The following is a 23703-nucleotide window of genomic DNA, read 5'->3' as shown; positions in this document are numbered from 1 at the left end:
GGAGAAGAGTGTGCCTTGCCACAGTCTGGGGTCACCCCAGGGTTACCCCAGGTGGCGTAGCACAGAGGAAAGATGGCATAAATGTGTATGTAGAGGGGTTTTTGTGGATAGATGGTCACCTCAACTTTCATTATCAACTAACATACATTAGGAAGAAAAAATTAAGGACATCACTTAGAGTCAAATTTTGTGAGATCCATCCCACATCTTCTTAAATGATTTCAATATGTGACACTTAAGAGATTCCTCTGACCAGCAGGACAGTGGAGGAGACAGAGCACTTTTCCATCTCTTGGAAACTCTATCTCTAAAGAGTGAATAATTATTTTCACCCTCCTTTTTTTTTTTTTTTTTAAATTTTTTTTTAAGGTTTATTTGAGACAGAGAGAGACAGAGCATGAATGGGGGAGGGTCACAGAGAGGGAGACACAGAGTCCGAAACAGGCTCCAGGCTCTGAGCTGTCAGCACAGAGCCTGACTCGGGGCTCGAACTCACAGGCCGTGAGATCATGACCTGAGCCGAAGTCGGCCGCCCAACCGACTGAGCCACCCAGGCGTCCCTCACCCTCCTTTTACTAATGGCAAGAAGAAATTAAAATCCTTGTCCATTTACCAAGTATCTGCTATACGCTGGCTGAGTAAGAAGACTTGAAAGGACTGATAAAAATATGTGAGGCGTTAGAAGAAAGACTAGGCAAACACAGCTTGGAAGATTAAAGCTTGCTGGAAAAAAGACTGAGGTTGCAATTCAACAAACCTATTTATTTCCTGCTGCTGAATGCTGCTCCATATACCTTCTTCTAAAAGAATAAGCAATTCTTCTATGGTTGCCTTTTCACCCATAGCCAGTTTAGATAGTTTTTCAGCTGTAAGAAATATAAACAATAAAATATGGTGAAGAGAAAGGGTCAGGCACTGGGAATTTCTGTTTGAAGAGTGTGGCCTTGGGCCATTTCAGAACCTAATTAAAAGGCCCAAAAAAGTGACATAAAGTGCAAACATTCTGCCGGAAAAGAATGAGACAGGAAGGTAACTGTTTCTCCCCCAACCACTCATAATCCAGTGCCTCAGACCTATTCATCCCTTGTCCCCTGAACAAAACAAACCCCAGATAGAAAAGGTGCTGTACCTAGAGACTCTCTGACACAGCTGTACTGAGCATCTTCATTTCTACACTTGTAGCTCAAAATTATATTGGCCACTTTCATATCAACTCTGAGCTTTAGGCTGTCGAGGCCAAGCAGTTCTAAGAAACAAACACATGCAGCTGCTATTGAAGGTATGTAGAAGGAGGAGAGTCCTAAAACATAGGCTTCATTGCCTACTTGCTGGACCCTGAAAAAGGAAGGAATCAAAATCACATCAGGATATGAAAATTGTTTCTCAACAGGAAGAGCAGCCAGAATTACACAGTGATACATGAAGCGTCAGACACCTATGATTTTTGCCCCCTGCACACACCCATTTAAGTTCTTGGCAGTTTTTAGTTGTCTCCATAGCTCCCCATTCCCTTACATTTCACCTTCTCCTAAAACACCTGTTTATAAGCCAAATTATTCTTGCTTCCAACTTCATCCAAGGAACACAGAACTTCTGAAAGACTGTCAACTTGTGATCTTATCAATTATGAATATATATACATACTACCAAGAAAATTAATGCCAATTAAAGTTGACATATTAGGTTTTAAAATTTCTTTTTAATGTTTATTTTTAGATAGGGAGCACACACACATGGGAGGAGCAGAGAGAGAGGGAGAATCCTAGGCAGGCTCCATGCTGTCAGTACAGACCCTCATGCGGGGCTCGATCTTAGAATTGTGAGATCATGACCTGACTTGAAATCCAGAGACACTTAACTGACTGAACCACCCAAGTGTCCCCATTTATATTAGTTTTACAAGCGGAGACAAATTTCAAGGACAGATGCACACAAAAATAACCGTATTAATTTACTATGTAGGATGAAGACAGGAGACTCAGGGACTTTTATCTTTCATTTTTCACCATTCTGAATTACTTGAACATTTTACCATAAAAATGCATTACTTTGTTAGCTATAAGACAAATCAATAAATAAAATAAATCTATATTTAGCTGATTATATAAAATACTTCTCCAAATTCTGTACTTTATAAAAGTGAATTATAAAAAATGAAGATCATAAATACAGAATTCACATCTTATTATATATACAATTCCCTCTTTAGAGGAACCACTAATATTTGGCAAGCTCCTGGGTCATTTTTCTGTTTTAAACAGAATTTTAAAAGACATAAAAAGAATCTTTTAATATTATCTTTATTATCTTTTTTCCTATTAACAAAGATACACTAAATTCCCCACACTTGGGATATACAGAAAAGCACAAAGGGGAAAAAAAAGAACACTAAATTACTAGCCAGATATAATTATTTCACTGTGATATATTTTCAGAATTTTTTTTCAAATACATGTGAAAAATACTCAGATATGCCTTTTATTAAGAGTACAAATTATGTTTTAAATACTCACAGCTGCTTGGGAGTCTTGCTCTTGGTTAATTCCTGGACCAGAAAAGTACCAAATGCAAATGAAGGCCGTCCATGTTGTAAATAATAAGCAAAATTCAGACGCTCCACTATAGCATACTTATTAACCAGGTCAGGGCTAGAAAAATGCGGGAGATGACTCCCTGCATCTGGGGGGAAAGTAAAGCAATATTAATTCTCTTCACTTCACCATGATCAATTCCAAATTTGTACGTGGGAAACTTAACTCTGCAATGGTAAAAGAAAACCAGCTGTTACTGTCATTTTGTACCACCATGTATTACTGTGAACCACCAAAATGTAATAGTTTATTTTAATGTGAAGCAGTAGCCCTCCATTTTACACAAAAATATGTACCTGAGAAGCTGCATAAAAAACTTATAATTTATGCTTTTTCCTCACAGAACTTATTTTATATGCCGTAATTCTATATTTGATGATCATTTAAGTTCACAATGGCAGTAATCCTTTGGCCTGTAAAATCTCTGCCGATGATCTGCAAAAAGAGCTTTATAATTCATTCATGCAGCTCATAACACAATGAAATCCCTTCATAACGTATTTATATGAGTCCTCTATTCACCAAGGCCAACTCACTATACCTTCCTCCAGTAAACAGTTTTAAGAACATCCTTTTCTTCATATTAATACTGTTCTACAATTTCCGTTTATCACTAGCTATAGTTTCTGATGATGTTTTCATAGAGGACCTTATTAGCTATATGATGATACCATCTTTCTAAGATTAGCAGAGTAGCTCAGTTTAAAGTTACTCTGTGCCCATGAAAATAACAGAAAAAACATTTTTTCCTCTCTAGAGAAATCTGAAGTCAGAAGATGTTTGCGTGTGACAAGTTAGTATGAAATAACCACTTCTGTCAAGCCCTAATCTTTAATTGCCTCTTAGGCCACTCACTACCTATTAAAAAAAAAAATGAAATAACATTTTTGTTTTCTTCTAAATGTATATTTTTAACATTTATTTATATTTTTGAGAGAGAGAGAGAGAGAACACCTGTGCGTGTAAGCAGGGGAGGGGGGAGAGAGAGGGAGACAGAGAATCCCAAGGACTCCGTGCTTTCAGTGCAGAGCCAGATGCGGGGTTCAAGCTCATGAACTGTGAGATCATGACCTGAGACAAAATTGAGTTGAATGCTCAACTGACTGAGACACCCAGGCATCCCTGAAATCACATTTTGAACTGTTAAGGAACAAGTTCTTGGAAAACTTCATCTGCTCTTATTTTCAAAGTTCAAAGCCTATTTCTGAAAAAAAAAAAAAAATAATAATCCTCAAAAAAAAAAAAAGGATTTTTTTATACTGTGACTTGGTTCTTAAAAGAAAGAGAAAGAAAGACAGACAGACTTGAAGAGAGGTGTCTGTCACCTAACAAAGCTATTACTTAAAAGTCTACCACCTTTGAGATTAAAAAATTGTCACATGCCTTATCTATATTCTTTGTGAGAACACAGTGACTTTGGTTAACTTGTAATTACACATAAAACTGTTCATTCACTCATTAAATATTTGCTGAATACATGTGAAGTATATAGCACTGCCTGGCACCAAATCAGCTAACTTCAGTTTTTAATTCAAGTAAGACTGTGATCTTTTAGCAGCTGAGGGCTAGTATGGAGAGGGTATACAAGAAAAAATTCTACCCAAAAGGTAATTTTCTCTGGCCTGACACAGAAGCCAAGTCACCTCGCAGTCACTCTACATCTCTTTTCAGTGGTAAGACCATATGAAAAAAAAAGTAAACATTCTAATTAAATACAATTCTCCAATCTCATAAATCCACATTATGTTTTTATAATTGTTTCATTTACTGTATGCTTTATTTCTTCAAATATTTCCAAACACCAGGCAGGGAATATGCCTTTAACTTCCTCTCTTTTCCCCAAGTGTACCCAGTACGGTGCTCAGTCTCCAAAAGGGGGTCAGGATTCTGGTGAAGTTGTTGGAGTTGGAGGCAGTAGAACAGCACAGGGGAATCAGTCTATACTCTAGTAGTAACTTCACTGAGATTAAGAAAGTATTTTCATTTGAGAATGCAATACGCACTACTATATTCAGCCATCAACAAATATTTATTGAACATCTATTACAGGTCTGGCACTGCACGAGCTCTGGGCACTAGGTGATTTAAATATATTGAAATTTGAAATTACAAAATGGACACATTAGAAAATTCATTTTTATGCATGTCCATAAATATTTACAGGGTATACATTATGTGCAAAGTGCTAATCTGAAGCCTACTTTAGAGTAATATCGGCAGAGACACCACAAGTACCATGACATTAAAGGCTAACCCTAAATTTAAAAGTAAAAAAGAAAAAGTAGAGTTTAAGCATGGCACCAAAAAAAAAGATCAGAGAAGTGCTTCTGGTCTAAAAAGAACAGCAATGTGCATGCCTCTGGTGCTTACCATGCGCCAGGAGCTCCAAGAGCTTTTTAAATACTTTGTCTCCTGTCATTCTCATGTAATACGTGAGGTGGGCACTGTTATTAACCTTATTTTGTAGGGAACTGAAGAAAGCTTACATCACTTACCCAAGATCGAGTCAGGATTTGTCTAAAGCCAACACCTATGCTCTTAATCTTATTTATAATACTATACTGCAAACAGGGATTTTTGGAAAGGGAGAAATTTAAGCAGATAAAACAAATACACTTTAGGATAATACATCTTATATTTCTCAGCAAGAATAGCACTAGTGATGTATTACAATTACTTTTAACTCATGAAATGTTTTCAGTTCAGTCTCCTAGAAAATGTTTTCCAACGGAATGCATCTTTATTTTTAAAATGGAAAGCAGTAAGGGGTGCCTGGCAGCCGTCAGTTAAGCAACCAACTCTTGATTTCACCTCAGGTCATGATCTCATGATGGGTCATGAGATCGAGCTCTACACTGGGCTCCACACTGGGCATGGTGCCTACTTAAGAGTCTCTCTCTTCCTCTCCATTGTCCCTCCCCCGATCACCCACTCACTCGTGCACATATGCTCTCTCTCAAAAAACAAAACAAAACAAAAAGCAGAGAAAAAAACTGCATTGGCCTTACATAAATTAACTTCTACTGTCAACACTGCTGAAATACTTAACTTCTAAAGCCCTAAATACCTATAATGACTTACCTCCTATAGCCAGTGTGTTGGCAGATTGCCAGCCAAACAATCTGCTAGGATCAAAGGGCAATAATGACTGAAAAAGGGAAGAAGTCAGAATTAAAAGTTAATTGACTCTAAAATAAGTAAGCAAAACTGTATGAAAAGACTTCACAGGTAGTCTGCTTCCCTTCTTCAACCTTATCTTTCTGAACATAAATTCTCTGAGCCCAACTTACAAAAAAAAAAAAAAAAAAAAAAGAATGCATGAGACACTTTCCTATGTTAATGAAAAAAGAACTGGCTGTGTTCCTTTTACAGACTCCCCTCACTTCAAACTACATCTGCCAAGTGTACTCTCTTTCGGTTCAAACAACATCATTGTTTGATGTAATGATGTAAATGGATTTTTGAAATACTTTTGGAATCCAAAAGCAAGAGAAGAGGCTAGAAAATGTTACCATGTAAACAAGACAATGTAAGCTAAGGCAGGACTAGAAAGGAAAGAGGAAAAGTAGATCAAAGGTTAGAGGAATGTGGTGAACGAACCACCACTGCCATCAAAGAAAAAAGAGGGCAGGAAGTTGTTAAGCCAGTCAGAAAAGGTTTGAAAGCTGGGAGCCATAGCTGTTTGAAATTTGTCTAAGCCAAAGATTTAGCAAAGATGATCAACAGATGGTAGAAAAGATAAAGGAGAAAATAAAACTTTTAAGTCAAGATGTGAGTGGCTAAGGAAAAAGCAGTTTTGATTTAAAATTAAATAAGAATTTGTGGTCTGTTAAGGAAGGGCTACTTTTCATAAAGTAATACGACTAAAAAATTGCATCAGTCAACTTGAGAACAGAACAAAGAACAACCTGAACCACTTATGTTCTAGGCTGACTGAATCCACTTTAGGCAGTGCAACTGCTTTGGTATAATCCACTTAAAGTTTATACCAGTGGTACTGGTCTGCAATAAGATAAGAAACTTGCAATAACTTTAAATCCAGCTAAATGCTTCCTGCTTCAAGAGTGTCTTGCTACACAGACCAAACAACAACAAAACAAAAAAACACAACAAAAGCCTGCTGAACTGAACCGTGTACTTAGTAACATAGATTTATATAATAGTTCAAGATCCTAATCTCATCACATCCCAGCAACAAGCAGTTCATGGAGTGGCACCCACATGGGGAGTGAGCATTCTGAGCAGGACTACTCTATAAATTAAGGACTGTTGACACTGGAGAAATTTTGTACCTTTATAGATTATAGCGTTTATGTTGAATTAAAGACCCTAATGGGAAATATGCACACCTAAAGAAAAAAAGCAAAAGCCCTCTGAAATGAGAAATGAACAAAAGAATGTGTCCGTAACAGAAGATCCCTGAATAGGTTTCAGGGTATATGAATTCCTCGAAAATATATGCAAACTTATACATATATGTGCAGTTTTTCTGGGTAGAGGACTCACATTCTTAAAGAGGTTTTGTCCTGAGAATGGTTAAGAAGCACTGATTTAAATAAACAAATAACTCAATTCACTGAGAAGAGAGAGCCACAAGTTATCTGTGTAGAATGCTTTCGATGAAAGCAGCAGACAAGTATGCTGGCCAACTATCTGCTCTCAGATCCATTTCCACCTTTCCCCTACAGAGAACTGCATTGCCCAAGCTCATTTGCCCTTTGGCTACCAGTAGGGTTAGCCCAGAGAACAACATGGATACTAAAGGTGGGAAGAGGGGAGAAACCGGGTATTTTTTTCCTTCTTTGTTTTCTGGGGTATCTCCTCCAAGGTTCCACCTCCACCTTCTGTTTCCAGCTCTCATTAGACAGCCAGGTTGTCAGATTAGCTCCCAGAGACAGCTCCAGCTTCTGGGTTCTGATAACACCACTTTCTTGCACTGTTCTTGCGGCCTTAGGAGTGTTGACGGCTTCCTTCTTCATCAGTTTTTGGGTTGTCTCACCAGGGCATGTTTGGATTCTCCTTTCTGCTGTTACTGTGTAACTTCCTATTTGAAAGACCCAGGGTAGGGGCAGCTAGGTGGCTCAGTCGGTTAAGTGTCTGACTTCGGCTCAGGTCACGATTTTGCGGTTGAGGAAGATGGGCCCCACATGGGATCTGTGCTGACAGCTCAGAGCCTGGAGCCTGCTTTATTCTGTGTCTCCCTGTCTCTCTGCCCCTCCCCTGCTTGCACTCTGTTTCTCTCAAAAAGAAGTAATAAACATTGAAAGACCCAGAGTAGGTTTCTGTTTTCCTGGCTGAACCTTGACTGATACCCCTCAATACTATCCACCTAAATACTGTACCTGCATAAGGTGGTAAAGTGTAATATCAGGTGGCAGGACATTAGAGGCAGTATACTGTGGGAATAGAGCAGTTTTTAGCTTGGGATAAGGAGTTAATGCCATCTTCAGTAACTGGGGATCTACTTTCTTCAAACAGGTCTCATTTTCATCATTCTGAACAACCTAAATAAAAAGATCACATGGTACAGAGTAAGGGTTTTCTCTTTCCCAAATTTAAGTTTTTTTTTCCACAAGAATGAAACAAGGTTAGCTTGAAAAAATACATGGAAGTGAAAAAACCAATGGTCAAGGAGTTAGAAGCCAAGAGTTCTCATTCTGGTTCTAGGAAAAACTAGCTGGTGACCCTGGGCCAGACATTCAACATCAGGCCTCAGTTTCCTCATCTATAAGATTAGGAAGTTCAACTAGATCAGTGGTTTTCAAACTATATGTGAAAAAACTGTTTGAAAAAAGGCTCTGCTACTAAAATGTTTAGAGTATTTTTTATTTTTTAAAATTTTATTTATTTAATTTATTTAGAGAGCACATGTGTGAGCAGGGGAGAGGAGCAGAGGAAAAGGGAGCGAGAGAGAGACCATCTTAAGCAGGCTCCACACTCAGCATGGAGCCTGACATGAGGCTCAATCCTATGACCCTGGGATCATGACCTGAAATGAAATCAAGAGTCAGATGCTCAACCAGCTGAGCCACCCTGGCACCCCTTAAAATATTTAAAGAGTAAATAATAAATATTTTTAAAGGAAAAAGAAAACCACTTGACTAGATGACTCCTACCTAGGTTTTTCTCCCTCAGTGCTCAAGTTATTCTATGACTATTTTTTGACAGGTGATTATAAACAGATGAATAGATAACCATATGAATTAAAATACATTGCAATAATCTGGAGGATGTAGTATTATATTAAATTAGCATCAGTAAGAAGCTTTTAAGGATTAGATGTTAAACAGCATCCTTAATTCAGTTCCCTCTAACCAGGCATACTATACTTACAAAGAAGCAGAGATGGGCAAATTTCCACTGGGTCCCTTAAGAGTTTATATGGATAGCTAAAAATTATGATTTCCTTTTTGCCTAAGAGTACAAATAGTAGACAGTAATTCCTAAGCCACACATCTAAAATACAGTTACTCCCAGGAGCAATCAGAAACTGACGCGCTATCCTTAAAACAAACCTGGAGTTTAAAAAACAAAGGTAGGGGCACCTAGGTGGGTCAGTCAGTTTAGAGTCTGACTCTTGATCTCGGCTCAGGTCATGATCTCACAGTTCATGAGTTGGAGCCCCTCCTAGGGCACTGGTGGTGCGGAGCCTGCTTCTGTCTCTCCTTCTCTCTGCTCCTCCCTTGCCTGTGCTCTCTCTCAAAAAAATAAATAAACTTAAAAAAATAAATAAATACCAGATATACACACACACACACACAATTGATTCTGTTTCTCTGGAGAACCCTAATACAAGGCTTCTGAAATCCATAGAGAAAGAAAAAGAAAGAAAGAAAGAAAGAAAGAAAGAAAGAAAGAAAGAAAGAAAGAAAGAAAGAATTTAAAAAAATCTCTACACCACATATTAGTTCCCTTTCAACTTAAGAGGATATAATATAAAATATAAAACTTCATCCTTTGTTTTATGCTCTTTAATATAATGAGATACTTATAAGTAGTTATACCTGAATATCACAGGAGGTCTAGAAAATCCATAGATATTTCTGCTAAATTTAAAATCAGTCCTATTTTGCAATAACAGGTAAAAGTGCTATCCGTACCTGGCTGACACCCCCAGGGGCATACATTGTAGTAGCAAGGGCCAGGAGAGTATGTCCTTCCAACAGCATACTGCTTACACTGGCCTGGTTGCTGGGAATCAGTATCTGAGCATTTGCAAGGCTAGCTTGGAAGATCAATTTGGGATCTGGAAAACAAAAGAGTAGGTTTTTTTCCTTAAGAGAAAGAGTTATATAATTCTGAGAAGAAAATTTTCACTATCCACAGTATGAAGGACTTTCTAAGTTTAAAAGCAATAAGAAAACATCAAAAGGGAAAACGAGAGATTTGTCCAAATAAAAATAAATTTCTATTTAAACAACTGAGACAAACAACTGTTCAAACAACTGAGATAAACAGAAGAAAACTAAAAGGCAGTAATGAACTGGCGGGGGGGGGGGCGTGGAATTTTAACAACAAATTAACAACAAATGATAACCTAAAATTAATGTCTTCAGCAAAGAGCTCATACAAATCAATGCCTGAAATACTGACTCTCACAGATAGACTGTCACGATGTGGGAGCTTAATAAACATTTGGTGGATGAATGTAGGCTAAAAAAAAAAAAAAAGGATAGAGAAAATAACCAGAATAAAATACATGAAGACAGATCAAGAGTTGCCTGTGGATGATTATCTACCTAGGCTATCTACCTGCAGAGTTTTACCTTTTGATAGTTGTCTGTGGCGTCCAATTTTTCTTTACAATAAACATATTATCAACATCAAAAACAAACAAAACAAAACAAAAACCGCAACCCACATTATGAAAAAATTCTTTATATTGGAAAAAAACCCAGAATTACATAAAAGTGAAAGATTGGCTGTTGACATTCCTTGCCTGTGTTAGAGGCTTTGCCTGTCCCCTTTCCCAAGTGGAGTCTCTGGAATAATACCAGCTAAACCCTCAAGGGGGGCGGGGGTTACAGGGCTTTTCTGATTATAACCAGAGCAAAGCTCTCCTTCAGCAGCTCCACTACATAAGACAGAACAATCCAGACATACTGTGGTTTGTTTTTTTTTTAATTCCATCTGGAGTTACTTACTGAAAAATTCAGGGCAGACACCTGGAAGACAGACCACTTTTTCATAGAAAAAGGGTGTCATTACCAGAGAGCAGGAATTCACCCTGTGATAAACTGGTAAGATGAGACATATCCAGAAAGAACAAGCCTGAGGCTGAGGGGGAAGGGAACACTAGCACACATGCTGTCTGGCTTTTCTTGGCTGGCAAGAGGGCAACATTTTTGGTCTTCTGCTTTTTAAACAAAGCTTGAACCTAGGTTATAGTCAGATGTTATTTAGAGAACACAAATTACGTGCCATTTAACAGACCATTTAGCCAGACTTTTTTTTTTTTTTTTTGTTAAGAGACAGAGCATGAGCAAGGAAAGGGCAAAGAGAGAAGGGGACATGGAATCCAAAGCGGGGTCCAGGCTCTGAGCTGTCAGCACAGAGCCCAAAGAGGGGCTTGAACTTATGAACCACGAGATCATGACCTGAACCAAAGTTGGATGCTCGACCGACTGACCCACCCAGGCACCCTGACATTTTTGTATTTAATACAGTACACCCATACCTGTTAAATTACTGGAAACTTGTCGACACTGAACTAAAAATTCAAACCAAGGGTGAGCTTCATATAATTCACTTTTTTCCAAAAAGGGACAATTTGAAGGATTAAGTCTGTATATAAAACAAAGGAACAAACTCTGGTTAGCACACAGGATAAGACGGTTACAATCGTGTTTGCTCCAGATGATAACTAGCATTTAAAAAGGAATTTCAGAATTAAAAGTAAATATAATATACTCCAATCTTGTGTTGTGTTTTACTTATTACTTATGGTCTAGAAATAGAGAAAAATTTAGAGACAGATAATTTTATTTATAATGTGTTTACTTCCATGATGAAATTTTACCAACTCTGTAGGATTAACAGATACCTTGTCCTGTCATATTTTATTATTTTAAACAACAAAAACTTGTCAGCATTTTCAAACTTCAGAGGCTTTTAAAAACTTCCACAACTACAGAGAAGCTAGGACCGAGGAATTAAGTCTCAGGATAGATCCTTTGAATATATGACTTCTAAATCTTCTCTTACCAGCAGCTTTGGGGAAAACATTTCTGTGTCTAAATAAGCTTCAATGATACGAACCAGAAAAACACCATCTATTTGAATTCTTAGTCTTTAATACACAAAATAAAATAAAAAGGTTCTCATTAGCACCTAAGGGTGGACTCTGGAATCAAATCTAAGTAGAATTAAATCTGGCTGTGCCATTTATGAGAGCCATGTGCTGTAAGTAAGGCACTTGGCCTCTCTCAATGCTTCAGTTTCCTCATCTGTGTAATGGAGATTGGAATAACCACCCGATAGGCCTTTTGTGAAAATTAGATGAGATAATGCATGTAAAGTACTTAGTCTAGTGCCAGGAACACTGTAAGTACTCCTATATTAGAGACATAGTCTTGTTAGCACTGACCCAACAGCAATTCAGAGCAGCCAGAGTGATCTTGGGCAGTACACATAGATGTATATCTATCTATCTAAATGTCAATTTAAGAGTATACCTAACATACCTTGCAGAGGCTATGAACTCATAACCTTCTGTTAATCTTACAGAATTGTTTAGCATTCATTTGCCTGGTAATGAAGGTATCAAGTAACTCCAAGTTAACTTTCAGAATCTTCCTCTCTTTTAAACTTTTAAGGCATTTCTTTCATTTTATTCTTTGTAGTTATCTTATAGGTTAACAGACATGTTACAGGATTAACATCACCAAAAAACACATGATAAGCAGTTAGCTGAATGCAGCACTGAACTAAGGTACCAAGTATTGGAGTGAAGGGGCACTATTTCAAAAAGATCAGTATTCCTCAAGGGGGTGTTTAATATTTTCCTAAAAGTCACATTCAGCAGTAGTATGGAAAGAGGAAATTGATTTGTGCTGCTCAAGGACAAATCAATTCTCAATACTCACTTGTAACGGTCAAGATAGACATAGAGAAGATACTGTAGACTGTGTTCCAAACAATAGAGAATGAAGTGAGAATGGAAATCCCAACCTTCTTTGGACCTGTAGTTTTGAACAGGGAGAGTATCTTGCATCACACCTCCAATGCGGTTCAGTCTTAGGAGGAAGAGTTCAAAGTCTTCTAGTTCAGACTGAAGAAAAATCCCACTCCTGTTGGGCAGGTTTCAGAGGTGGCAAGTTACCAAGTTGCTAGACTCAGGGCAGACCAAACCACTTCCATTGTGGAAGTCTCAGCTACTTAAAAATAAGGATTTACAAATTAAGACTGCCAAGTCTTGTGGTAGGGTCCCCTCCCTAATGTAAGAAAAAACAAACCTCAAAGCAACCTGGCTATATGTGTATGTGACAACATCCCTCACAACCTTGTAACAGGAGACGACTTAACCAGACTACATGTTTGTGTGTTACCATATACAGGAGACAAAGAAGTAAAAAGTATATAGAAAACTACACCACGTGGCGTTCAGGGCTCAGTTCTCCAGGTACGAACCCAACTGAGCAATGCTGGCAGGAATAAAGTTACTTCCTGGAAAAAAAAAAGCCTCAGCGTCACGACTATCTGTCTGAGAATCCTGCTACAGTCTCACTCTATAAATCTGTTCTGACACATATATATTTTGCTAGTTTCTGATGAAGACTGGTGCACCATCTTAGTATTTAAATGACAGTCTAAAGTTATCTTCATTATTTCAAAAACCTAATCTAAGCTATCTCCATTTTCTTTTTAATTTTTTTTTAACGTTTATTTATTTTTGAGACAGAGAGAGAGAGAGCATGAACGGGGGAGGGTCAGAGAGAGGGAGACACAGAACCTGAAACAGGCTCCAGGCTCTGAGCTGTCAGCACAGAGCCTGATGCGGTGCTCGAACTCACGGACCGCGAGATCGTGACCTGAGCCGAAGTCGGCTGCTTAACCGACTGAGCCACCCAGGCGCCCCGCTATCTCCATTTTCTTATGATTTTAACTAGAATTGCAGAATCCACTATGGCAACAGTGGTTAGCTCTTGAAATTAGATGTTTTAAGCACTGGGAATTTCCAAAATTCCCAAACAAAACCATTTAGAAGCTAAAGCAGAATAATTTAAATAGACCAACAACTAAACAAGAATAGAAATTTGCATTTAAATATTACTTTTTACAAATTTACTGTTAAATTTATATACTATACAGAGAACAATAGGAAATATATAATGTGGCATGTACAGAAACACTATGTAACCATCACCCAAATAATAGAATATTATACCTTGGTGTATTCTTCCCCCATGCATGTCCTTTGTTACCCCCAGAGGTAACCACTATCCTAACTTTGTAATAATTATTTTAAAAAAAATTTTTGTAATGTTTATTTTTGAGAGAGAGACAGAGACAGAGACAGAGTGCAGGTAGGGGAGGGCAGAGAAAGAGGGAGATAGAGAATCTGGAAGTAGGCTCTAGGCTCTGAGCTGTCCACCTAGAGCCTGATGCTGGCTCAAACTCATGAACCATGAGATCATGACCTGAGCTGAAGTTGGATGCTCAACTGACTGAGTCATCCAGGTGCCCCCCTGCCCATTCCCAACTTAAAAAAAAATTTTTTTTGAAGTTTATCTATTTTTGAGAGAGAGAGAGACAGAGTGCAAGCAGGCAAGGGGCAAAGAGAGAGGGAGACACAGAATCTGAAGCAGGCTCCAGGCTCCCAGCTGTCAGCACAGAGCCCGATGCGGGGCTTGAACTCACAGACCATGAGACCTGAGCTGAAGTTGGACGCTTAACTGACTGAGCCATCCGGGCACTCTTGGATTTGCCTATTTTAAACTTTATGCATAAATGGTACTATCTGGATATATTATTCTTAGTCTCATTTCTTTTATTGAACATTGTGTGATTTACCCATGTTAATACCTGTGAGTACAGTTTGTTTTCATTATTTTTTTTTAATTTTATTTTTTAAAATTTACATCCAAATTAGTTAGCATATAGTGCAACAATGATTTCAGGAGTGGATTCCTTAGTGCCCCTTACCCATTTAGCCCATCCCCCCTCCCACACCCCCTCCAGTAACCCTCTGTTTATTCTCCATATTTAAGAGTCTCTTCTGTTTTATCCCCCTGTTTTTATATTATTTTTGTTTCCCTTCCCTTATGTTCATCTGTTTTGTCTCTTAAAGTCCTCATATGAGTGAAGTCATATGATTTTTGTCTTTCTATGACTAATTTCACATAGCATAATACCCTCAGTTTGTTTTCATTGTTATATAGTACTCCACTGTAGGATTGTAACTACATTTTATTTATCTACTCTCTACCTTTGATGGTCAGTGCAGCACTCCTAGATTTTTGGTAAAATAATTTTATATTTCCATGACTACAAATGAGGAAGACCATCTTTTTGTATGTTTATTGGCCATTTGTGTTTCCTCTTTTGTGAAATGCCTATGTATGCTGTTATCTTCCCCTCCAGATCCAAGCTCTACTCTTCTCCTATCCCTGGAGGCTCACCTTCACAGAAGACTCTAGTACCCTCAGGCTTCCGTTTTGTTTTGCCTATGGAAGACCCCCATAGGAAGAGAAGAGTCAGAAAGAAGAGAAGATGAGGATACCTTGGCTCTTTCTGTGCTGGGTGACTGCAGGTTGCCTGACACTCTCCACTAAGGGACACAACTCTTGCCAGGCAGCTCTCTAGGTCTCAGTAACCATTCTCCTTGACCCCTTAGGCTGTTTAGAAAGCATACCCTACTCCCAAGGTCATGAAAATATTCTTCCATATCTTCTAAAAGTTTTATAGTTTTACATTTATCATTTGGGTTTTGAAATCTACTTGGAATTGACTGTATGCATGAGAGAAGGCAGAAAGTCCAATTAAAAATAAAAGTCCAGTTTAAATCCAACCCCCCCCCCCACAGCTATCTTCTTACCCCAGCTCCCATTTGTCAAAAAACTGTTCTTTGCCCGCTATTCAGTGCCACTTCTGTCATATATAAAGTGAGCATGCATGTAGAAGTTTGTTTCTATGCTCATTATTCTGTTCTCAGGTCTATTTGTCTATCCTTGAACCAATACTCTCACTGTCTTGGTTGCTAGAGCTTTAGAATAAACTTTTATACCTGGGAGGACAAGTTCTTTTTCAGGGCTATTCTTGACCCTCTGCATTTTCATATAAATATTTATAATCAGCTTGTTAAAATCCACAAGAAAACCTGCTGGGATTTTTATTGAGATTGCATTATATCTAAAGATCAACTTGGGAAGAATCGACAACAGGCTTGTCTTGCTCCAAATCTAAATAGAACGTTTGTGGTGTTTCACCATCAAGCATAACGTTAGCTACAAGATTTCTTTAGATACCCCTTTCACATTAAGGAAATTTGCATCCACTCTTAGTTTGCTAATATGTAGCTTTTATGATAAATAGATGCTGAATTTTATCAAATGCTCTTCTGTATCTAACAGGGTGGTATGAGTTTTTCCTTTTAATCTCTTACTGTAGACCTAATTCACTAATGTCATATTTCTGTTGAATCACACACATACTAGCTTTTTAAATAAATAAATATTAAGCCAAATATTTGACAACCATGCAAGTTATATGCAATTTTACTTTTAGTAAATAAGGAAAGGATTTAGTGCAATAGAAGGAACAGCAAATACAAAGTCAGAGGTAAAAGAATTGAAGTCTGTAAGTAACTGGCTTGGGCAAAGCTCCTAACTTCTCTAGATTTCACCCTCCACATCTTCAAATTGATTAGGACAATACAGCTACACTTCCCTAAAAGTATAAATATAAAATAAAATAAATACATGGGGAATAAGCTTCAGAAACTTAAAAATTAATATATATGTTATTGTCTCATTATATTATTTTTATAGCCTTAGGAAGATAGGTTTAGCCTGTGAAATTGTTGATATTCAACCATTTTTGACCCACACAAATGGCAAGTTCACATGGTTCAATCTAACAGAATTGTTTTTAGCAATTAATTAAAAATTTCAAGTCTCCACATCACTTCAAGAGCTACTTACCCTTCACTAATTTTTTTCTTTTTTTAAGTTTATTTATTTTGAGAGAGAGAGACAGAGAGAGTGCAGGGCAGAGAGAGAGAGATAGAGATAGAGAGAGAGAGAGAGAGAGAGAGAGAGAGAGAGAGAGAATATCCCAAACAGGCTCTGCACCATCAGCACAGAGACTGATGCAGGGCTTGAACTCACGAACCACGAGATCATAACCTCAATTGAAATGAAGAGTTGGACACTTAACTAAGCCACCCAGGCATCCCCTCACTGATTTTTTTTAAAATTTTTAAACTTATTTTCTTAATGTTTGTTTATTTTTGAGAGAGAGAGAGAGAGAGAGAGACAGAACGCAAACGAGGTAGAGGCAGAGAAAGAGGGAGACACAGAATCCAAAGCAGGCTTCAGGCTCTGACCTGTTCACACAGAGCCCGATGCAGGGCTGGAATTCACCAACTGTGAGATCATGACCTGAGCCACAATCGGGTGCAACCCTCCCCCTCACTAATTTCTTAACTGAACAGTCCTCTTTAGTTAAAATCCACAGGCAGCACACAGGTGCAGTGACAGTAATGAGAAGAGTGGGAGACAATACATGACACTAAGGCATCCTCTTCTCAGCTCTTGCCACTTGGTCCTTGTAGCTCCAATGACAGCTGACCATGTCAGCTACAGTGTGAGAACCTATTCACTAACACATGGTGTTAAATGCATGTGATCTTAAATATTTTTTTAAAAATTATTTATTTTGAGAGAGAGAGAGAGCGAGCGAGCATGAGCAGGGGAGAGGAAGAGGGAGAGAGAGAGAATTCCAAACAGGCTCTGCACTGACAGCGTGGAGCCTGACATGGGGCTCAATATCTCACAAACCATTAGATAGATCATGACCTGAGCCAAAATCAAGAGTTAGACACTCAACTGAGCCACCCAGGCACTCCAAAATGCATGTGATTTTAAAACCTCAATATATGGTAACACTTTATAATTTTAAAATACTATGAAACAACATTGCATTGGATTTATGGCATTTCAGAGCAAAATTTACACCATTAGTTTTTTATTGCCCTTCCTTGTATTCATCTCCAGTTACAATACCTGGCCAGCTTATCTAAAATTTCATTCCTCATGTAGTTGTTGCAGTAAGTGTTCTGATCAATAACATCAACAGTCAGAAGGGGCCATCTGTTCTGCTGAAGTGAAGCACAACTGTTCTGGGTCTGAAATTCTCCAATCCACAAGATAATGCTTGACCAATCATGGCGAGCTGTGAGGTATCTCCAGAGGGCTTCGGGAGAATATGATTTGTACTCTGCATTAAGAATAAAATACATTTTAAAACAGCAATGAATTATGATTATTGACACAAAACTCAACAATAATTAACTTAATAGATTCTTCTTCCCTTTTCTTAATATAAATAAAAACTGGAGGCACATGGGTGGCTCAGTCAGTTAAGTGCCCGACTTCTGATTTCGGCTCAGGGCATGATCTCATGGTTCATGGGATCAAGTCCTATGTTGGGCTCTGCACTAACAGCACAGAGCCTGCTTGGGATTCTTTCTTCCTTTCCCTCTCTCTCTGCCTCTCCCTGGCTCATGCTCGCTCGCGCTCTCTCTCTCTCTCTCTCTCTCTCAAATTAAATAAACAAAGTAACTTTGGCTGTAATAGTTAACATGAATTTAACATTCTATACATAACTACTATTACTTGTTCCCCAGAGCCCTCATGTGATACAGATCCTTAGTTTACACAAGAAGAAACTCAAAGACTATTGGAAAAACACAGATGTCACTTTGAGGCTGGCTAGAGAATTCTTAGCCTTGAAATTTCAATTCACTAAACCATATGGCTTTTCTCTTTCACTGTCACATTATAAATCTCTTACAAAAACCTTGAGATATCCCAGAGTCGTGGGATCGAGCCCCATGTCGGGCTCCTTGCTGAGCATGGAGCCTGCCTAAGATTCTCATTCTCATTCTCTCTCTCTCCCCCTCTCTCCCCTCTGCCCCTCCCCAGCTCATGCACACACTCTCTAAAAATTAAAATAAAAACCTTGAGATAAGAGGTCTTCATGCAATGACTTGCATTTTAAAGTAACTGAGTATTCTTCCTCTAAAAGGAATTCCAAAATGGAGACTCACCAAAATATTCAAATGCCTAATTTAATTCTCATACAATATGTTTAAATTTTAGGTTCTTTCATACTTGCCTTCTGGACTTATCCTGGGGAGAAGGATGGATTCTTGTGTTAGTTGATTCCACCACTGAGCCCAATTTAACACAACTCTGTGGTCCTGTTTGTTAAATTTATCTTTAGGATCATGTTTCAGGAGTGAGTCCAAAACAGATTTGTGCTTGAAAAAATCCTGTTCCTTCATCCTATACCTGAAACAGTGGTATAAATTTTTTTAATTTTGGAGGGAAAATCTGCTCATGAACTTTAACTCTTTTAGGAAACACATAATTCAATACTATCATTTTTGTATTTATTATCTTAAAAATATGTATGTAATTATACAAATATTGAAATGAGAGGAAATTCCCTGAGTCCCTTCTGGATGATACAAGTTTTATCTTCATAGAGAATGTGAGCTCAGTTCCACATAAAAAACCTGTGCTCACTAACAATTATAAACAATGTCCACAATATTTTTTCCATATTATCGAAAGCAGGCTAATAAGACTACCTGGCAAAGGACTGGATCTGCACATTTTCTTGAAAATGTCCTGAATAAAACTTCTCAACTTGATGCACGAAGTCTATAGTTCTCTTTTCATTTGCAGAAAAATAATTTTTTTCTTTTAAAATTTCAACCTTGAATAAAAAGTAATTAAGCAGTGACCTCACAAAAATCAATCACAATTGCAAAACAAATGTCATGAGATTAAACGCCATTTAAGAATTGTATTTTGAGGGGCGCCTGGGTGGCGCAGTCGGTTAAGCGTCCGACTTCAGCCAGGTCACGATCTCGCGGTCCGTGAGTTCGAGCCCCGCGTCGGGCTCTGGGCTGATGGCTCAGAGCCTGGAGCCTGTTTCCGATTCTGTGTCTCCCTCTCTCTCTGCCCCTCCCCCGTTCATGCTCTGTCTCTCTCTGTCCCAAAAATAAATAAACGTTGAAAAAAAAAAAATTTAAAAAAAAAAAAAAAAAAAAAAAAAAAGAATTGTATTTTGAATTTTTGAAGTGTATATATATTCACACAAATTTTCTTTTATCACAAATGCAAAATGATCATTAAAAATAAAAGGAATTCTAATACTTTTACTTACTAGACATTAGTCGAATATTAAAATAATTCATTTTGAATTTTCACCAAGGTTTACTAGAAGATGTAAACTACATAGCCTCACCTTTACCTACCAAAAAGTCCCGTATATCTTTATCAGTTGTATAGAAGCAGATCTTGAGCAACTGGTCTTTTACATCAAAGCCCTGTAATAAACAGAAAAATTGAAAAACCTTTACATTTTGTAAAAGGACTATTTTAAACATAAATATATGTTGGATAAAGAAATACTCTATTACAGACATGTACCCTGTTAGAATTCTACAGCTTTTCTGCTCTTGTGAACACTCATACTCTAGATTTACCTTACGTATACACTGCCTATCCCTAAAGTCCTTAGCCATTTTGCCAGAACAAAGGCAGCAGATAGAACAATTTAAGGTAATGCTAGGCTACCATGACCAAAACTGCAGGTATCTGCTATAATGATTCACTTGAAAACAAAAGTCAACGCAAATCACAATGCTTGCATGGTTTCACTCTGTACCTCTAGAAAGTTACCATGGACAAGCCACGACCATGCAGATTAGGGCCAGGTCTCAGCTTAGTCCAGGAGGCCTACCTCCGGGACTTCCCCTTCTCAAATGAAGTAAAACCACAGAGCACAAAGTAAAAGTATAAGCCATTAGCTCAAATGGAGACGTAAGGGGTCACACGAACAACCCAGAATGTTTCCCAACAAACGAGGTTCTGTGCACACTTTGACATGTGTGAAGCCTTCTAAGAGAAGCACTGTCTCCTTCTAGTCAAAGTGCCAAGTATAACAGAGAATAAATGATGGAAACTCCTAATAAAAAAAATTTCTTCAAAAAAGTTCTCAGTACCAAAGAACATTTCTATTTCCCAGTAAAGGCTATATAAATTTCTTAGTTTCTGACACAACTATGAATACAAATCAATTTTTATATCAACCAGAAATTGCATTCAACATAGAGAACTTTTCTTCCATTAGAGACTTTAAGATTAGACAGTTTATGCAACTCACCATGTTCTTCAAAAGTTCAGAGGCTTCCTTTATATTGTTCTTTTTCAAATTGTCAAAGACCAAATTTAGGCCTATTCTAATCAGCTCCTCAAGTCTTTGAGCAGAATGACTGTTAATCCTGAAGAAAGCCTGTGCCTCTGGTATTCTGTTGTTCAAAATAGCATCGGCAATAACTTCCTAAGAATATGAGGAAACATATTTGCCTTTTAAGTTCCTTTTTATTTCCTTATTATGATTATCAACATGGGACTTATATATTTATTGAGCACCTAATAGACTTTTATTGAAAATCAACCACTAGATTTGGTGCTTTGCACAGGAGAGATGAAGTTGACCAAAATACAGGCTATTAGACTAGTGGAAAATATACAAATAAAGTATTGAGTATAGTCTTGTATGCTAAAGGCAACGATGCAGGTATCCCAGGGTGCTAGAGAGGAGGGTCCAGAAGAGGAGCATCTAAATAAAAGAGGTAACAACAAAAGAAAAGTCTTCCTAGTAGAGAGGACTAATGAGGTGAAATTTAAAAGGCAAGTAAGCATTACATACATATATTGAGGAAACAGGACAAGTGTCCCAAAAAGAGGGAATATATACCGAGGTATAAAGGCAAGAAACAGTATCACTCTTTAGGAAACTCCAAATTACTCAATTTAACTGGAGAAAAAACTGGACATAGTAGCAGATGAGATTTGAAAGAAAAGCAGAGGTTCCATCATGAAGGGTGTTATATGTAGGAGATGGATTGTATCCTGAAATTTATGTGGAAACACTGAAAGATCTTAAAAGCTAAGGGTGACATAACCAGATATATATTTTAGGAAGAATGTTCAGGTAGCAATGTGGAGAATAGACTAGAAGGGATTCAAGCTCAAGACAGTAAGGCATTAGAAGGTTACAGCAAAAATCCTAGTAGGAAGGAATAAAGACCTACACTGAAGACCTATACCCTAGACAGAAGAGGGACTTTTTTTTTTTTTTTTTTTTTTTTTTTTTTGAGAGCACGCACGTGCACAAGTTGGGAAGGGACAAAGAGAGAGGGAGAGAGAAAGAATCCCAGGCAGGTTCCACACCATTAGTACAAATCCCAATGCCAGGCTCAAACTCACAAACCAGGAGATCATGACCTGAGTTGAAGTTGGATACTTTACCAACTGAATCACCCAGGTGGCCCAAATAGGGGCATGCTTAACCCAGGGCTTTCAAGGAGTAGGTAAATCCCATGAAGCCTTATGCAAAATTGTATGCATGTGTACATGCACACAATCACATGTATATTTTTGGAGACAGAGTCCACAGCTTTCATCAAAATAGGCTATAACCTTTCAAAAAGTTAAAAATCAATTATTTTGAGCAAAAAGACCAGAGGACCATGGATGGTACCTTGGAGCATATTAAAGGGTGAAAAATAGGAAGTGAAACCTGCAAAGGAGACTGTAAAAGAGAAGCCAAAAACAGTAGAGGGAAAATCAATTAACTTTCGGATAGAGAATAAGAGATACAGAAAAAGCAGTCACACCAGCTACTTCCCTGTTCCTCCACCCCAAGAACAGCAGTCCTGCGAACCTGACAGTATGTCAAACTTATCACTTTCACTCCCTACTGAGTTTGATCATCTGGGTTAAGCTATTTTGGTCTTTGTCTTTCCAAAGCCAATACTCGACAGGTGGGTGGAGGGATTCTTCCAGTCCCCAGTCATAAAGAGGGCAGCAGCACAGTTTGGTTGTACTAACTTCTATAAAAAGAAAGTCAAGGGGCGCCTGGGTGGCTCAGTCGGTTAAGCAGCCAACTTGGGGTCAGGTCATGATCTCGCGGTCTGTGAGTTCGAGCCCCGTGTCAGTCCCTGTGCTGACAGCTTGGAGCCTGGAGCCTGTTTCGGATTCTGTGTCTCCCTCTCTCTCTGACCCTCCCCCGTTCATGCTCTGTCTCTGTCTCAAAAATAAATAAACATTAAAAAAAAATTTAAAAAAAAAGTCAAGCAGGTGAGCTAGAAAATTTAACTGGCAAGATATCTTAACTGAAATCTGAGATAGGACTCAAACTGAGTATATGTCCAAGAAATAATGCCATAAAATAAAAGTTTCCTAAGATCAAACTACCAGCAGCAATGCGATTTACCCAAAGGTCAGGCAGAATGCTTAAGTCCAAAGTGCCAGGCCCTAGCCATTGAAGAAATATCGTGAAGAGTGTGCCACTTCACATAGGTTTGGGGTTAGGTGCTTGTCACTGGATCTAAGTGCGCAGATCTGGCATTAAGAATTCAGAGGGAACCTCTCTGTGTTCTCAATTACATACACAAGCTTGTAGACATAAATTTGAAGTCATGCCCAGAGATCTCCAAATCTATAAAACCTAAACTCCAAATGTATGAAACCTTGCTAAAGATTCTGAATCACAAATGTACAGATTCTAAATTTTGGTTTCAAATCGTATTCTCAGATCCTCTAAATCTGGCAAATAAAAGAAGTAGTAATTACTCATATTTACCTCAACACTGAGTTTCTTCCATATATCGCTTTCTCTTACTTTGGGGACATTTTCATTTACATCATATTCATCTACGGTATCTATTATCTTCCAAGGAAACTTTATCATGAAGGTTCGAAGTTCATTAATGTAGCTGGTCAAAATGTTCACTCCCTGCTGTAGATGTTCATCTAGTTCTGTGGAAAACACCAATTTGCCAATTTCATATATATAAAAATGTACGTGT

General features: G+C 38.0%; 1 protein-coding gene across 2 annotated transcripts in view; it reads right to left on the bottom strand.

The window, feature by feature from the left end:
- SPG11 (SPG11 vesicle trafficking associated, spatacsin) overlaps positions 1 to 23703 on the bottom strand; it is an 86702-nt gene that overhangs the window by 31152 nt on the left and 31847 nt on the right. For both annotated transcript variants that reach the window (XM_045449891.1, XM_045449892.1), the window contains 14 exons: positions 23478 to 23653; positions 20991 to 21167; positions 20080 to 20151; positions 19408 to 19535; positions 18930 to 19105; positions 17816 to 18029; positions 12677 to 12880; positions 11269 to 11375; positions 9692 to 9837; positions 7934 to 8095; positions 5673 to 5739; positions 2514 to 2679; positions 1130 to 1335; positions 758 to 866 (listed from right to left, as the gene is read on the bottom strand). In XM_045449891.1, coding sequence (XP_045305847.1) covers positions 758 to 866; positions 1130 to 1335; positions 2514 to 2679; positions 5673 to 5739; positions 7934 to 8095; positions 9692 to 9837; positions 11269 to 11375; positions 12677 to 12880; positions 17816 to 18029; positions 18930 to 19105; positions 19408 to 19535; positions 20080 to 20151; positions 20991 to 21167; positions 23478 to 23653 — 2110 coding nt within the window. The remainder of the gene's footprint in view (positions 1 to 757; positions 867 to 1129; positions 1336 to 2513; positions 2680 to 5672; positions 5740 to 7933; positions 8096 to 9691; positions 9838 to 11268; positions 11376 to 12676; positions 12881 to 17815; positions 18030 to 18929; positions 19106 to 19407; positions 19536 to 20079; positions 20152 to 20990; positions 21168 to 23477; positions 23654 to 23703) is intronic.

This window comes from Leopardus geoffroyi, chromosome B3 (genome assembly GCF_018350155.1).
Source record: "Leopardus geoffroyi isolate Oge1 chromosome B3, O.geoffroyi_Oge1_pat1.0, whole genome shotgun sequence".
Classification (NCBI taxonomy): Eukaryota; Metazoa; Chordata; class Mammalia; order Carnivora; family Felidae; genus Leopardus; species Leopardus geoffroyi.
The sequence above is the reverse complement of the archived record's forward strand: the minus strand, read 5'-3'. Positions and strand labels throughout refer to the sequence as shown.